Here is a 16442-nt window from a genome sequence, read left to right as displayed (position 1 = left end):
CCTGAACCCTGACATTTATCAGGCTGTGCTGGAAGGCCCCTGGCAGAGCAGTCTCCTTGCCAGGCAGGAGGCTCCTTGTTGGGAGGGCGGCATCTGGAACAGGGCTAAGATTCAGGGCCCCGGAGTTCCAGGACCAAGGCCTCGAGGTCAGGTGAGTTGTGGGGAGGGAAGGAGGACGGCTGGGATAGAGGAGAATCCTCCCTCAGCCCTCAGATGCTGGTGAGCAGGAGAAGGGACAAAACGACCCAAGCGTTGGTCTCGGGCAGCCGCACCCCAAGACTGTCCCAGACCCAGCTGATCTCTGGACCCTCAACAGTCCCCAGCCCCTAGAGATCCCCATGTCCCCCTTTCCCCACCTGGGCCAGCTGCTCAGTACATCTTTACCTGTATTCTCCACGCATGGAATCCTCACAATTCCCATAAAGGAAGAATCGAGGGATGCCACGATTCTCAGGCCATAGGCAGGAGAGGCGAGGCCACAGGGGAGGAAGGCTGCCCTGCCCTGCCCTGCCTCTGGGAGGTGTCCGGGTTCAGGCCTGGGGGCAGCTAAGGAGGGGCGGCACCCTCCCACCGGATGGGCCCCTCTGCCCGCCCCTGCAGGCCCGCAATGCTTCAACCTGGGCTTGGACCCGCCCTGCAACTCTGCCCCCGCAACACCCCCAGCAAGTGACCCAGACTCTCCTCTGCGTCCCACCTTCCCTCCAGTCTCTCTCCCCCAACAACGGCCTTCTTTCTCGGCCTTCAAAGCCCAGTCTGAACGTGGCCATCATCATACCGTCCCCGGTCTCCCTAGACAGATGAGCGCTCACACCCAGGCCGGGTGGCTGAACACCACTCCGTACACTTTCCCACCCGACTCCTTACCCGATTCTCATGAGAACCGTCAGGACCGAGGGACTGCGCCTCAGAAAGGCCAGGCAGCTCGCCCAGGATGGCACAGGTGGCAAGTGGCCGAGGGGGACCCGAGTCCCACCCGGCAGACTCCGAGCCTAACGACATCCGCCCGAGCCTCCATCTCCCCGCTGGCGGCCTTCTGGGGCCACAGTCAGCTGACCTGCTCGCCGTGACCCCTCACTCCAGGTCAGGGAGGAAGAAACCAGGGGGCTGGCCGGGGTCGGACAGCCTGTGCCCAGGGCCCAGGGAAACTTGGGCTCGCCATAGGCGCGGGTGGAGCTGGGGCTGGAGATATGGCCAGGCCCCAACAGCAGTCCATTGTGAGGGCGGGCAGCGGGAACAAGGGGACATTGTCCTGGCTCCAGGGCCTCGGCCTTATCTGATAGCCTTCCAGCCAACCCACGAGCTGTTTTTCAACTCCATCCTTTCTTCTCTGAAAAGGTTAGTGACACAGAAGTTTAGCAAATTCCCTATTATTTCAAGGAGGGAGGAGACTTGAAAATAAAATGTGTGATAATTAAAAAGCCCTATGAGACCACACGGGGAAGACGTTTCCAGCTGCGGGTGGGGTTAGCGGAGCGTGGGACTGGATGGCCTGGAAAGCCAGAGGCTCAGAATCGCCTTCCAAATCTCAAAGGGGCAGAGGGAGCTGCGGTGCATGCCTCCAGCAGGCGGGGCCAAGAACAGGATGGGCCGATTCCAGCTAGACACACTGTCCCTGGGATGGGTGGGCCAGCCCAGTTTGGATTTAGAGGAGAGGGCACGCTGTCTCTGGAGGCATTCGAGGAGCTGGAAGCTTTACATATGCCGAGGAGGGGCTGCCCGCGCTGCTGGGGACTGTTGGCATAACAAACCGGCAGCAGAGTAAGCCCCAGGGGTAAACACACAGCCACACACCTGCAGCTGGGAACAGGCAGGAGAGCCTAGTGTCAAGGGTGCCGGGTACAGGAGCACACGTAGTCTCCATTCCCTGTGAAACACACAACCCTGAGGACTTTTAACATGTTGTCCAGGCCTCAGTGTCTCCGACTCTAAGTAGGGAGGGCTGACATACCTTCCTCCCAGGGCTGCTGTGAGGCCAACTGAGGTAAGGCCGGGGAGCCAGGGTCAATGCCAGTGGCCACAGCGGTTACGCAGGCTGGCCCCTGCTCTATTCACTGCCTCATGCCAGGCAGCCCTGTAAGGAGCGAGGGCACAGCTGTGAACAGGCCGATTAAGGGTTACCCATGTTGTATCAAGACTGACGTTTCTAGGGTAGCTGACGCTTCTGACATCTGGGGTGGCGAGGTGGGGGCTTTGCGGGCAATTCTCTGTTCCTTTCCCCTGACCACTCAAACCTCCTACCTTCGCCAGGCATACTTCCCCCACCCGTAAACAAACTGCACCTACCCAAATGTTCTGGGATGCTTTCAAAAACAAACAACCCCCCCCCAATAAAAACTCTTAACTTCCTAAAGTTAAAGGATGAAAGAGGGTGTCTGGAGGGGGCAGGAGACCCCACGGAGGGGCCAGGTGAGCCCCTCTGCCTGGGACTCTGAGCACAGACTCCCCCAACCTCTCACTTTCCTGCCTGTGTGGTCTTGGATCACGGCCCACAGCCAGGCCTGGAAAGGGCAGACACCCTGGACAAGGTTGGTCTCCACGGAGGAGGCGCCCACTGCAGGGCTGGCAGGACCTGTGGACTCGAGTCAGGTCAGAACATGCCAACCGTGCTCTCGCCTGTCACAGGCAGGCAGGTCCAGGGAGCTGTATCCACAGGGGAAAGAGCGGGTCCTGGGCACAGTCAGGGTGAGGGCGCTGACCTCCTGGGAATCAAGCAGCAGGACACAAACAGGGCAGCACCCCCCCTCTCCCCCTACACACACACCCAGGATATCCAGCAGAGTCATATCTTCCCCAGGCCCGGTCTGCCCTGTTGGCCTGGGAACCGCTGGGGTCCCAGGGGCGGGGAGAAGAATGCAGCTGTCTGGTGGTCCCCAGGGCCCTGGGGAGACAGAGCCTGTCCTTAAAAGGCAGGGAGGTTGGCTGCCTGGCCTGGGAAGGTTTCCTGGGATGACAGTGCCTGGAGGCATGGCCCCTCTCAGCCAGGGTTCTCGCCATCCAAAGCCAAGGGGCAGATGCCAGCTGTCACTGGAGCTGGTGTGACCCTATCCCCGTGCGCACACTGAGCTGGGAGCTCCCTGGGCTGGGAGGTGCCCGGTCTTTGGCCTTGCCCCACCCTGGAAGCCTGCACCTCCCTGACACCGCAGGGCTGAGCTGGAGGAGGAGGGTGCGTGCCCGTGACCGAGACAGTAGGACAGGATGGCTCATCACAGGCCCACGGCTCCATGCAGCCCAAAGCCTCGCTCCCATGGTGCCCCGTGTACACTGAATGAGTGATGCCACGGCAGCCTGCACTCAACAGACACAAAGTGCCTACCATATGCCCGGCTCTGCCACAGGTATTCTTTCCAAGGTACACACACCATCAGATGGTCTTCTCCCAACCGCCCTGCATGAAAGGAGGGATCACCCAAGCAGGAAGGGGGTAAAGAACTCAACTAGACCTGATGAGCCCTGGCTCATGGAGCGGCCCTCCCGGGACACAGCCTGTCAATCCACAGGACTGGACGCAGCAGGCTTCAGGACACCAGAGGAAACTGAGGCTGGGAGAGGAGGGGCTTGGCTGGGGGCGCAGCATCAGGAAGTGAAAGACAGGAGCCCAATGGCCCGATCGGCCTCTGCTGGGACAGTATGGTACCCACCCCACACCAGGCCAGGACAGGCCTGGAGGTCGGGGATCCAGTCAACCTTGCACCCTGGCAGGGGCCCTCTCACTGGGAGGGGAGGGGAACCTGGCCGGCAGGTCCTGGGCTCCTTCCTCTTCCTCTCCACCTTTGATCTGCTTGGATCAGCAGGGCCCTGAACAAGTTCTGAACTCTCTCCAGGCTGCTGCTTCTTCACTTCAGAGACTATAACCAAATCCCCAACATGTCAACTCCCCATTAACGTAGGGACCACATGCTAACCACATCCATTCCTCCTCTGTCACCTGCAAGGCAGTCAGCGATACTTCCTTCCCTGTTGGTGACCTGACCCACGACAGCTTGGGGTGAGGCCACCACTGTGAGTGGTGTTGATGGCAGCCCCCCGAGCAGGAGGGGCGCCCCTCAGCATCTTGACCATCCCCCACACCCCCTTTCTAATTCTGCAGCCTAATGGACTTTTCAGAGAACATTCAGGAACACATTTACCTCCCCACATCCCCATGTCATTTTGCGGGGGGAGGGTGGGTTGGGCAGGAAGGGCAAGGGGCACACAGAGAGAGAAGAAACAAAACACTTTCCATCTATTCCCCCAAGTTATCCTGCAGCCTGAATAATTTTGGGTTTTTAATCAATAGCTGTCAGACTTGTCAAATTACTTTGGGGACCGCAAAGCAGTTTTTAAACATTCATAAACCTCAGAAGAACAGCGAAGTGCCCTGAATTTTAAGAGAAGAGCATCTGAGGAACACTCATTGAACAGGATGCGATTTGGGCAAATGGAAAGTGAGGTGAGGGCTGGGTGCTCCTTCTGCTTCTGAGTAGGGATAGCTCCCTACCTCACCCCACCCCCGGTCCCCAGGAGAAACTGTCCAGCCTCTCAGCAAAACTAAGCACAGTGACCCCCCAAGCCCCAAGGTCCCCGTGGAAAGCACCCCAATGTGGGAGCACGGCACCAGCCCCATCTGGCGCACCCCACCCTCACCAGGCCCAGAGTACCAGGCTGCTGCCCGTCCGGGGCTGGACTGTGAGCCCCTCCACTTGGAGGACCCTGATGAAGGGACAGTGCTGTCCCTCCCTGTGAGCCCAGGCTGCACCCCACTCCTCCTTGCAGGCGTGAACACGCCCCTGAATCCCCTTGGCCCCAAGGATCGCACCGCGGATCATGTAGGGTGCAACTAGCTTACGACTGGCTCCCCCACCCCCACCGGGACCATAAATACCTCCAACAGCTGCCTCGGGCCCTGGGGACTCATGACCCAAGTGGGAAAGGATGACGAAATGAAAAAGAAGCGTGAACTGAAGAACCAAGGACTTCCACTCCCCAAGGAAACAGCTTCCTCTCTGGCTCATCTAATTCCTCCCAGCTGTCCACTTTCAGGAAGCCCTCCTAGGCTCAGTGGACCCCTCTGAAGAACGTCATCATCTCCCCTCTCCCCTCCACCACCCGAGACACAACTGTCATGCCAGGTGGCCTTCTGGTGCATTCACATTACGGTGACAAGGTGACCTGGGGACTGTCCTTCCCCCATGCCTGGGCACTAAACTTCCTGCCTCAACCAAAGACGGATCAATCGTCAACACAGCCCAGCTCCTGGCATCGTGTGGCTGTGACTGGTCTAATGTGGTAACCTTCCTTAAGAACACACACACGTACACTCCTCTGCCTTCAGTCAAATTCATTAACCCGCATGCCTCAGTTTTCTCATCTGTAAAGTGGGGGCAACACTGCCTTTGGGGTTACGGGTGTAACCTGACATGCAGGAGCCCTGCTTTCCTGGGGCTTTCAGCCCCTTCCTGCCCTGCAGCACTTCAGCTTTAAGTAGGTACCTCCCAGTCCCTATTTAAGGAGTGACGGGCATTGTAGGTTCTGGCTGCTGCTGCTGCTAAGTTGCTTCAGTTGTGTCCGACTCTGTGCGACCCCAGAGACAGCAGCCCACCAGGCTCCGCCATCCCTGGGATTCTCCAGGCAAGAACACGAGTGGGTTGCCATTTCCTTCTCCAATGCATGAAAGTGAAAAGTGAAAGTGAAGTCGCTCAGTCATGTCCGACTCTTCGAGACCCCATGGACTGCAGCCTACCAGGCTCCTCTGCCCATGGGATTTTCCAGGCAAGAGTACTGGAGTGGGGTGCCATTGCCTTCTCTGTAAGTTCTGGCAGCAGTGTCCATTTCCTGTCCTGCCACCGCTTAGGACAGGGGGCTCTGTGGCTTCAGGGAGACAAGGGGCAAAGACACGAAGGAGAAGGGACACCAGGCCGAGGGAGCGTAGCCCTCAGGTGGGCCTCTCAGCTTTCTCACCTGACAAGTGGGCTGCCCTCACCTCCAGGAGCCTGCTGCAGGTTGTTACGCTAACAACCCCACCCTGGTTTGAGCTAACCCGGCGCCCCAGTATACAGTCACGGGGCGCCTCTCCAGTATGCCAGCGCTGAGCCCGGGGGGCCTAGGGAGCCCGGTTCCCCATCCTCCCAAAGCCTGGCATCTGGGAGTCCCAGCGGGGCCTCAGAGCTCCGATTCCCAGGCTGAAACTCGCGTGAGACAGCTGGGTGGGTGGCTGCCAACAAGCCACCAGCTCCCAGGTCGCAGGCAAAGGCACAGACTCATGTCAAGCCCAGGGCGAGGCTGCCAAGTTCCTCCTGCTCCTTGTGACCTCAGCGATTCTAAGCCGTCCATGGCTCTCCAGCACCCCACCTCACCCATGACACCCTGCACACCTCGAAGGGCCCTGGCGCCTTGTTTAAAGGACTCCATATCACTGCCACTTAGGGGGTCCAGCGACCCAACCTCAGTTAAGAAAACACACCGTGAAGCCTTGAGGGGCTTCCCAAGGCCAGAGAGGGTGCCAGGCTCCAAGAGCCCACCCTCTTCTCCCACCCCACACTGCTGACTCTAGGATAAGCTAGCCCTGCCTGTCATTTGCCACTGGCCCACGGGATTCCGACTAGTAAGGCCGTACACTGTATATACAGCCTCCGAGGCACGTCCCAACTCAGGCATCCTGGGTTTTGCACCTCCACCTAGAACACACGCAGGAGGCTGGTGAGCCTTACCCGTCGATGCCTGGCTCAAAGACCACCACCTCCGTGCTGCCCGCCCATCCCAGCTGAACTGACTCCTCCCCCCAGGGCTTCCCCTCTACACTCCGCTCCCCCGGAAGCAGAGGCTCAGTGAAGTCCAGGAGCTTGCCCAAGGTCACAGTTCACAGGCACTGGGGCAAGGGCTGGAGGCCTGGCATCCGGGCTCCAACTCCAAACTCTTTCCACTGCCTGTCAATGCCTTTGAGACTTTGACCAAACTTACAGAAACTGTGCGATCAAACACACCAATTTTCAGGTAACTTAGAAAAGTTGTGAGTCACCAGAGAGAGCTGGTGTGTCACCTCCTGCGTCACCTGTCTGGAAAACAGTGAGAAGGCCACCTAGCTGGTAGGGGTCGGCAGCCCCCCAGCCATGGCAGTGAAGGTGGGCAGGGTTTAGGACCACAGATACCTGCAAGAAGCCAGGCATAGGGCTGGCTTCACCTTCAGAGCGCTGGCTCACTCTCCTCCACAGGGCAGTACGAGACAAGCCAAAACCCCTATTTCCCCCGAGAGGAGGTAACTTCCTGGGCACACACTTCTGCATCACAGGCTCCTGACAACTGTTGGAAGCATTTAAGTTGGAGCAAAACACACCCCAAGCTCAACCCACGGCCGGCCTCCGGATCAGGGACCAGACAAAGGCAGGGAGACGGAGAGAGAGAGAGAAAGACTCCAGCTGGGGGCCGGGGCTGGGGGAGAGCTGACACGGCCCCTGAACCCCAGCACAGCCCCACCCAGCGCAGCCCTGGACTCGGCAATTCTGAGCAAAGGCCGGGCTCCTCATTTCCCGGTTCTCGGAGCAGCCACAGCAGCCCCTGGGCCTGCTCACGGAAAAGGGCCACTGACACTGGATTTCCTCTCTTTTAAAAACTAAAAACAGCAACAACACTCCTCCGTTTCTCGCTTTTTTGGCGGGCCATCCTAATTGCTTCCACATTCTGGGCCGGCGGGAGATGCCTGCAGCGGGGCAGAGACACCATTGCTGGGGAACAGCCGAAGCCCTCCCAAGGCCAGACACCCTCTCTGATGGGCCGCTCCCACAGGCCTCAGTTAGTTGCTCCCTGGGCCCGAGAGGCTGCTCAGGGGCCAAGGCTGGCGGCTACCCCCCGCCCTCTTCCTCGGCCTCCCTCATCCCGACCTCCGCTCGGGCCATCAGGTCACTCACCATCCCTCAGTGCGGCCACCGGGCTTGGGAAACCGAGGGGCTGGGCCAGCCACCCCCGCTGCCCGCTGTCCCCCACTGGGCCCAGCCAGTCCAACTCCACTCTGGTCCTAGACATACCGCTCCAGCCCTGTCCGCTGGGACTGAACATGGCTAGTTAAACAAAGGCTAAGTTCCAACTCTCTGTAATGTGCTTTTAAAGGGCCAGTGTCCCACTTGGGGTTGCTGAGGACTTAAAGGCACAGCTCCCTTTTTCTGTACAGGACACAACACGGCAAAAATCCCCAAATCCCTCAAAAGTCAGGATCAGATTAGAAGTCTCAGGAAGATTTTAGACAAAATGCCCAATAGTAAAAATCCAAATTCACCTGTTGTTGTTCACTTGCTAGGTTGTATCCAACTCTTTGTGACCCCATGGAATGCAGCAGGCCAGGCTTTCCTGTCTTTCACTATCTGCCAGAGTTTGCTTAAATGCACGTTCATTGAGCCAGTGATGCTATCTATCCACCTCATCCTTTGCCGCCCTCTTCTTTTGCCTTCAACCTTTCCCAGCATCAGAGTCTTTTCCAGTGAGCCGGCTCTTTGCATCAGGTGGCCGAAGTATTGGAGCTTCGGCATCAGTCCTTCCAATGAATATTGAGGGTTGATTTCCTTTAGGATTGACTGGTTTGAGCTCCCTGCTGTCCAAGGGACTCTCAAGAATCTTCTCCACCACGACAGTTCAAAAGCATCGATTCTTTGGTGTTCAGCCTTCTTTATGGTCCTATTTTCACATCTGTACACAATTACTGGAAAAACCATAGCTTTGACTAGATGGCCCTTTGTCAGCAAAGTGACATCTCTGCTTTTTAATATGCTGTCTAGGTTTGTCATAGCTTTCCTTCCAAGGAGCAAGCATCTTTTAACCTCATGGCTGCAATCACCATCCACACTGATTTTTGGAGGCCGAGAAAATAAAACCTGTCAGTGCTTCTACTTTTCCCCTTCTATTTGCCATGAAGTGATGAAACCACATGCCATGATCTTAGTTTTTTAAATGTTGAGTTTTAAACAAGCTGTTTCACCCTTCTCTTTCACCCTTGTCAAGAGGCTCTTTAGTGCCCCTTCATTAATCCTGCCATTAGGGTGGTATCTACCATCTGCACATCTAAGGTTGTTGATATTTCTCCTGGCAATCTTGATTCCAGCTTGTGACTCATCCAGTCCAGCGTTCTGCATGATGTACTCTTCATGTAAGTTAAATAAACAAGATGACAATATACAGCCTTGACATACTCCTTTCCCAATTTGGAACCAGTCTGTTGTTCCATGTCCAGTTCTAACTGTTGCTTCTTGACCCACAGACAGGCTTCTCAGGAGACAGATGAGGTGGTCTGGTATTCCCTTCTCTTTAAGAATTTTCCAGTTTGTTGTGATCCACACATTCAAAGGCTTTAGCATAGTCAATGAAGCAGAAGTAGATGTTTTTCTAGAACTCCCTCACATTCTCTATGATCCAATTAATGTTGGCAATTTGATCTCTGATTCTTCTGCCTTTTCTGAACCCATTTTGTACATCTAAGAGTTCGCTGTTCATGTATTGCTGAAGACTAGCTTGAAGGATTTTGAGTATAGCCTTACTAGCACACAAAATGAGCACAGCTGTCCAATAGTTTGAACATTCTTTTGCACTGCTCCTTCTTTGGGACTGGAATGAAAAGTGACCTTTTCCAGTCCTGTGGTCACTGCTGAGTCTTCCAAATTTGCTGACGTATTGAGTACACCACTTTAGCAGCAGCATCTTTAAGGATCTGAAATATTTCAGCTGGCATTCCATCACCTTCTCTAGCTTTGTTTGTAGTGATGCTTCCGAAGGACCACTTGAGGCTCTAGGTGAGAAGACACCATCATGGTTTTCCGGGTCAACTTTTTTATATAGTTCTTCTGTGTATTCTTGCCACATCCTCTTAATCTCTTCTGCCTCTGTTAGGTCCTTACCATGTCTGTCCTTTAGTGCACCTATCCTTATGTGAAGTGTTTCTTTGATATCTCCAATTTTCTTGATGAGAGCTCTAGTCTTTCCCGTTCTATTGTTTTCCTCTACTTTTCTGCACTGTTCATTGAAGAAGGCTTTCTTATCTCTCCTTGCTATTTTCTAGAACTCTGCATTCAGTTGGGTGTATCTTTCCCTTTCTCTCTTGTTTCTTCTCTTCCTTCTTCAGCTACTTGTAAAGCCTTCTCAGACAACCACTTTGCCTTCTTGCCCTTCTTTTTCTGTGGGATGGTGACATCTCAAGAATAAGAGTGGGAAAGACAAATTTTTCAACCCTCACAACAGGCCAGCACAACACTCCTTCACAGCAGCATCTCATGACTCCTCACAACTATGCCAGGCAGGTAGCACCTGGACACATCTTTCAGAGGAGGAAGTCATGGTGCGCGAGGGTTCCCGACTCACTCGGGATGGCACAGTCCGCGGCCAGAGCCCAGCCACATGAGGTCAGCCAGGGCCAGGCGTCTTCTCCCACCTGCCCTCTGGAGGCCCCATCTGTTCCGCCTCCACTAGCATCTTTCATCACAGGTGCCCCAACACTGGGCTTCCAGTCTAAGCCTCAAAACCCTATGAGCTCGGTTGTGTTCTTTCCCCCTTCTCACAGATGAAAAGACTAGAGACCATGAGCACGGGAACGGCAGGGAGAGGGAGGAAGAGAAGAGGGAGGTCTGGAGCCCTGCACACAGGCCCTGACAGCCAGGCCCTCCCTCCCTCCCAAACCGGCTCCAAAGTCAGAGGAGGGGTACCCCATCCTTCCAGGCTCAGGGCTCAGGCAAGCTGACCACGGTCCACAGGAAGAGAAGAGGTGGGACTGCAAGGGTGGGGGCCCTCTGGGGCCCCCTAGGCTCCAAGAGTGGGCATAGCCTGTGAGCTGCTAAAATAGGAGCAGGCAGAGGAGAAGAATGGAGAAGAAAAATGGCAACCCACTCCCAGATTCTTGCCTGGGAAATCCCATGGACAGAGGAGCCTGCTGGGCTATACAGCCCATGGGGATGCAAGGAGTCGGACATGACTGAGCACGCACACACACACACACAGAGCAGAGGACAGGAGAGACTTGACTGCCTGGGCCTCTGTACCTGGTCTAGCAAGCCCTCCAAGAAGAGTGGGCCACTTCTGAACACCAGGAGTGGGTGGGCAGCCCAGAGGTGCTGTATGGCCATCCTATCACAAAGGCTAAGGCCAGGCACAGTCCTCAGGCCTAACTCTGCAGGGGCCAGGTCATTCAAGGATGTACCACCCTTGGTCTGTTTCTATGGAGCCTGGCAGTCAAGTAAGTCTGAAGCTGTGTACCCTAGTGGTTAGGAACATGGGCTCTGAAGTCAGACTGTTCAAATCTGGACTGTGCCACTTCCAATCTTGTGTTCTTGGACAAGTCAGGTCACCTCTCTGGGCCTGCTTCCCCCTCTGCAATAACATCAACAGCGCTCAGCCCCCAGGGCTTGCTGTGAGGACTCAATAAGCTACAGAACAAAGCTGACTTTCAGGGAGCACTTGATAAAGGCCAGCCTGTTTAGCTAGGCTGAAGGACACTGCCCCAGGATATGCTGGGAGACACAAAGTGGTCACTTTCTGAGTAGTGACTCTGGGCAAGAGTCACATCTTTCTCTGGGCCTCAGTTGATTTCTGTAAAGATGGGGTCCACCCAGGATCCTCAGTGACTCCCAGGCAAGACCACCCTTTAACACGTTCCAGCTGCCCACCCTCCTCTAGAAGCACCCAGGTCACGAAAGGCTGGGCTGTAGTTGGAATTCTTTGCGACCTGAAAACAGGCCCTGCCTCTGCCCCGCCCCACCCCACCCCACCCCCAGGCTAACTGGGATCTGTTGGGAGTGAGAGGGTGCAAAGGCTCCAGGCCACAGGACATGTCAGGAGGCAGCAAAAGGCATCACCTCTCCAGGCAGAGCCCACCTGGCCAGCTCTGGACCTCAGTCTCCCCACCATGAGGAGTGAACCCTCGCCTCCTTAAGAGTCTCCCAGGGGATGTGCTGCCGCTAAGCTGCCTTTCTATGGAGGAGTTCAGCAGCCATCATCGGCAGGCAGATTCTCTACCACTGAGCTACCTGGGAAGCCTCTTCTATCTTCCTAGAACCTAAAGCAACTGGTGTGTGTGCTTCTTGGTGAGCAGGGGAAGGAGAAGCGGGGGCGGGGACCAGAAGAATCAGGGATCAGGAGGCAGGAGGCATGCCCGACAGCCCCGGCAGAGCATACGACCGCTTCTGAGGGGGCAGGGAGGGACCTGGGTGCCTTAAACTCACACCATCATCTCCTTGTCCATAGGGTTCATCTGTCAGTAGGAGGTGGAGTGATTTGGAAGTCTGCAGGGCTGAGTAGTGATTCTGATTGTGTTACTCAGCAACTGTGGGACTTTGCGAAAATCCTTTATTTTCCTGTGCCTCAGTTTCTTCATGTATAAAATGAGGAAACAAGCTATCCTTGGAAGAGAAAAGATGTAAAAACAGTGGCTAGCCAAATGCAGAGAAAGCATTTATCAAAACAACTTGGGAGCCCAAAGACTCAAATATCTGAGTGCCATTCATTCAACAGACACTCAGAATCCATCTGGAGACTGTTAGCTCTTGGGCTGTCCCCAGCTCTACACTGTCCCCTCAATGAGCCGAACACATTCTAACTGCCCCCCACCCCACCGTTCCTGCCTCACGGCTAAGTGTTGCAGAGAGATCAAGATCTGGGTCACCAAAATATTCTGAAATAGACCTCAAACTTCTCTGGAGGCCAAACCCACAAAAGCAGCATCCAGAGCGAAGCCATCAGTGCAGCCCAAGTCCAGCTCAGCTCTGGGAAAGGTAGAGGGCCTTGCAAGGAGAGCCAGGCTCACGGTGCTCTCCCTTAGGCGCCTGGACTCAAAGAGCGATCAGGTGGGAAGAGGGGAAGAAGGGCAGGTGACACTACAGGGTGGGACTCGAGCCCTCCAAGGAGAGAGCGAGAGAGAACTCAAAGAGCCACTGGACGTCACTTAGGGGGGCCCAGTCCAGCCCTCCCCAATCTTAACTCTAGGGATCCCGCTCAGAGGATCCTGGGGGAGGCCCACGGCCGGGAGAGCAAGGTGCAGACGGAGGGCATGGGAGCCCCTCACTCGCCCTCCCTGGCTCCCTGGACTGGCCCACTTGCCTCACCCTCCCCGACTGCCTGGGCTGGCCCACTTGCCTCGCCCTCCTCAGGCCCTGCTGCCTCCTCTTCAACTCACTTCCTTTCTATTCAGCACACACATGGCCCGACCCCCTTCTCCCGATGGCCCCACAGGCGACCAGAGCCAACCACAGTTCCAGTCCCCTCCTTCCTCCACAGGGTAGCTAGCTCCCTCCCTGAGACCCAGGCCGCCACCCTCCCCTCTCCGCACACCTTTCCTCCAGGTCTTGGAGTTTGTCAGACGCTGATGTGGGGGCACTCTTCCCTTGGTGAAACCCTCTCCTTTGTGGAGCTCATCCACTCCTCAGCTTTAGACACCTCCAGTGCTCAAGACTCCAAAGCTTCTCTCCCAGCCTTCCCCTTCCCTGCGCTCCAGACGTATATATCTAAATGCTGGCCTGACAGCCCTTGGACACCTCACAGAACTTCAAATCTGAAATATCTGAAGTGGAGCTTTGTCTCAGGGCTTAATCCAGGAGTCTCAGAGGCCAGCCACCCTCCCTCTCCCTGGCCTTCAGAGCCTAATCCATCAACACACCCCACCACTGCCATTCTCTGCTGTTTAGCTGCTCAGTCGTGTCCGACTCTTTGAGACCCCAGGACTGTATAGCCCACCAGGCTTCTCTATCTGTGGAATTCTCCAGGCAAGAATACTGGAGTGGGTTGCCATTTCCCTCTCCAGGGGATCTTCCCGATTTGCGGATTGAACCCAAGTTTCCTGCGATTTCTTTACCACTGAGCCACTCAGTTCAGTTCAGTCGCTCACTCGTGTCCAACTCTTTGCGATCCCACGGACTGCAGCACGCCTGGTGTCCCTGCCCGTTACCATCTCCCGGAGCTTACTCAAACTTATGTCCATTGAGTTGGTGATGCCACCCAACCATCTCGTCCTCTGTTGCTGCCTTTTCCTCCTGCCTTCAATCTTTCCCAGCATCAGGGTCTTTTCTAAAGAGTCAGTTCTTCACATCAGATGGCCAAAGTATTGGAGTTCCATCATGTATCATGGAGTTTCTAAGTATTTCAGTTTCATCATGAGTCCTTCCAATGAATATTCAGGACTGATTTCCTTTAGGAGTGACTAGTTGGATCTCCTTGCAGTCCAAGGGACTCTCAAGAGTCTTCTCCAATACCATGGTTCGAAAGCATCAACTCTTTGGCGCTCAGCTTTCTTTACAGTCCAACTCTCACGTCCATACATGACGACTGGAAAAACCATAGCTTTGACTAGACAGATCTTTGTTGGCAAAGTAATATCTCTGCTTTTTAATATGCTGTCTAGGTTGGTCATAGCTTTTCTTTCAAGGAGCAAGTGTCTTTTAATTTCATGGCTGAAGTCACCATCTGCAGTGATTTTGGAGCCCAAGAAGCCACTAAGGAAGCCAAAATCCTGTCACTACCACCTCTAAAGTCTCTCACACCTGTCCAAGCCTCTTTATCAGTCTGACCCTAACCCCCTACCTGGGAGTCAGGGGAAACCCTTCAGAAACGCAAATCCTATTATTTAACTTTTGGGCTAAAAACCCTCCAATTACTCCAGACAGCAATTTGACTCCAAACGACTCAATGGACATGAGTTTGAGTCAACTCTGGGAGTTGGCGACGGACAGGGAGGCCTGGCGTGCTGCAGTCCACGGGGTCTCAGAGTCGGACATGACTGAGCAACTGAACTGACTAAACTCCTCCCCAGGACCAGAAGTTGGCCGAATGTGACCTGCCTTTCCTCTGACCTCATCTGGCAACCCCCATCTGCCTCTAGAAGCAGAGGCTTTCCCGCCTCAGGGACTTTGTCCTCTCTAACGCCTAGGCAGGAGCTCCAGTTCCACCCCCTTCTGCTAAATCGGCTGGATCGGCTACAACAGGCTCTGGCCCCCTCCCCACGCCCTGCCCCCCTCACCCCAGCTCCTCCCCACAGAAACACTTGGCTGTTTCCTTCATTATCATCTTGCTCGTTCAGCCAGCAAATATTTATTAAGTGCAAACCACCACCAACAACAACGTGCAGGCACTATTTTAGGTGCTGAACAAAGCAGACAAAAACCCTGACTCACATCCCCCAGTCTGGAATTACTTGTTTCTCCACTCATTTACGATGCTCTGTCTCTCCTGACAGAAGGGAAGCTCTGCTGTATTTCTAAATCCTATGGAAGGGTCCGGCAAGGTGTAAAAACTCAGTAAGTATGTATGAAACGAACTTGTAAAAACAAAGAAACAAAGAACACCAACCCAGAAAAACACAAGAAGTCAAGAGCCACGCCTCTGCCACCTTGAAGCAAGTGCTGCTCACAGCCCGGGGGTCTCAGGCGCACAGGAAAGCTTTCGGTAACGCTCCAGCCCTCCTGGAGGACAGGACAGACTAGAGGCATAGTGGTAGCCTGTTAACTGCTTGAGAAAACGGATGACTGTGGGCTTTCCCAGTGGCTCAGCGGTAAAGAATCTGCCTGCAAGGGTTCAATCCCTGGGTGGGGAAGATCCCCTGGAGAAGGAAATGGCAACCCACTCCAGTATTCTCGCCTGGGAAAATCCCATGGACAGAGGAGCCCAGCGGGCTACAGGCCATGGGATCGCAAAGAGTGGAACACGACGGAGCGACTAAACATCAAAGCAGACCTGCAGGATCAGGGAAGCCTCCTGGAGAGGTGACATCTGAAAGAGGCCAACCCTACCCACCACCAAATCTACGAGGAGGAGGAAAACACTCCCGTGTTTTAGGGCCCTGATGTTCTTTGCGCTAGTAGAAAAAAGGGAAAAAAACCTTGCTCCAAAAAATTCTTTACTTTTTATTAGTGTCTGGATCAATAAAAGTTTTAGGAGTAAAGCTTCTCTCCTGCAATACTAACCACCACAGAGACAGCCTAGGATTATTAAATCTGTCTCCAAGAGGCAGTGGCTGGGAGCCCCAGGCTAGGTAAAGAGAAGCCCGAGGGTTGTCGCTGGCTCTGAAACTTGGGGTTTCAGAAACCCCCCTCTTCACAGCCCACCTTCCAACCCCACAGATTCCCTGCGCCTAGATTTCCTTCCCCACAGCTTTGCCTGTCTGCTTCCACCTCCTTGGTCAGTGGGTGTCTCACCATCCTCTCCCCCTGCGCTTAAAGCTCCCAGGAGGACACGGCCTGGCTCCCAGGAGGCAGGAGCCGGTCCCCACCTTCGCTCTTCCTTCCAAGCCCAAGGGAGTCTCCCATTCATTCTACCCAGGTCAGTGTGGAAACCAGGCTGCACAGGAATGACTGTGGGGGATCAACCAGGCCCTGGTCGGAGGGTGGGTGAGGTCCCAGGGCTGGGCCTCCTTGGAGAAACAGCCCTCACACCCTCCAGCCCCCACCCACAGCTATCCAGCCAGCCCACCCACAGGACAGGAAGTTTCCTGCACCCGCTTCCCAGGGCAG

The 16442-nt window shown here is 55.1% G+C and overlaps 1 protein-coding gene across 14 annotated transcripts in view; it reads right to left on the bottom strand.

Moving 5' to 3' along the window:
* DAB2IP (DAB2 interacting protein) overlaps positions 1 to 16442 on the bottom strand; it is a 213760-nt gene that overhangs the window by 33881 nt on the left and 163437 nt on the right. The window contains exon 1 of one of the 14 annotated variants that reach the window (XM_061433415.1): positions 7881 to 11652. The exons of 12 other annotated variants lie outside the window; for them this stretch is intronic. Coding sequence is in view for 1 of the 2 variants with exons in the window: in XM_061433412.1 (XP_061289396.1) it covers positions 865 to 875 (11 nt within the window). In the remaining variant the exon portion in view is untranslated. Of the gene's footprint in view, positions 1 to 864; positions 4125 to 7880; positions 11653 to 16442 lie in introns of those variants that run through there. One more of the 14 variants, XM_061433412.1, reaches the window with a different exon arrangement.

The sequence above is a fragment of the Bos javanicus genome, chromosome 11 (genome assembly GCF_032452875.1).
Source record: "Bos javanicus breed banteng chromosome 11, ARS-OSU_banteng_1.0, whole genome shotgun sequence".
Lineage (NCBI taxonomy): Eukaryota > Metazoa > Chordata > Mammalia > Artiodactyla > Bovidae > Bos > Bos javanicus.
This window is presented reverse-complemented; position numbering and strand designations above follow the sequence as displayed.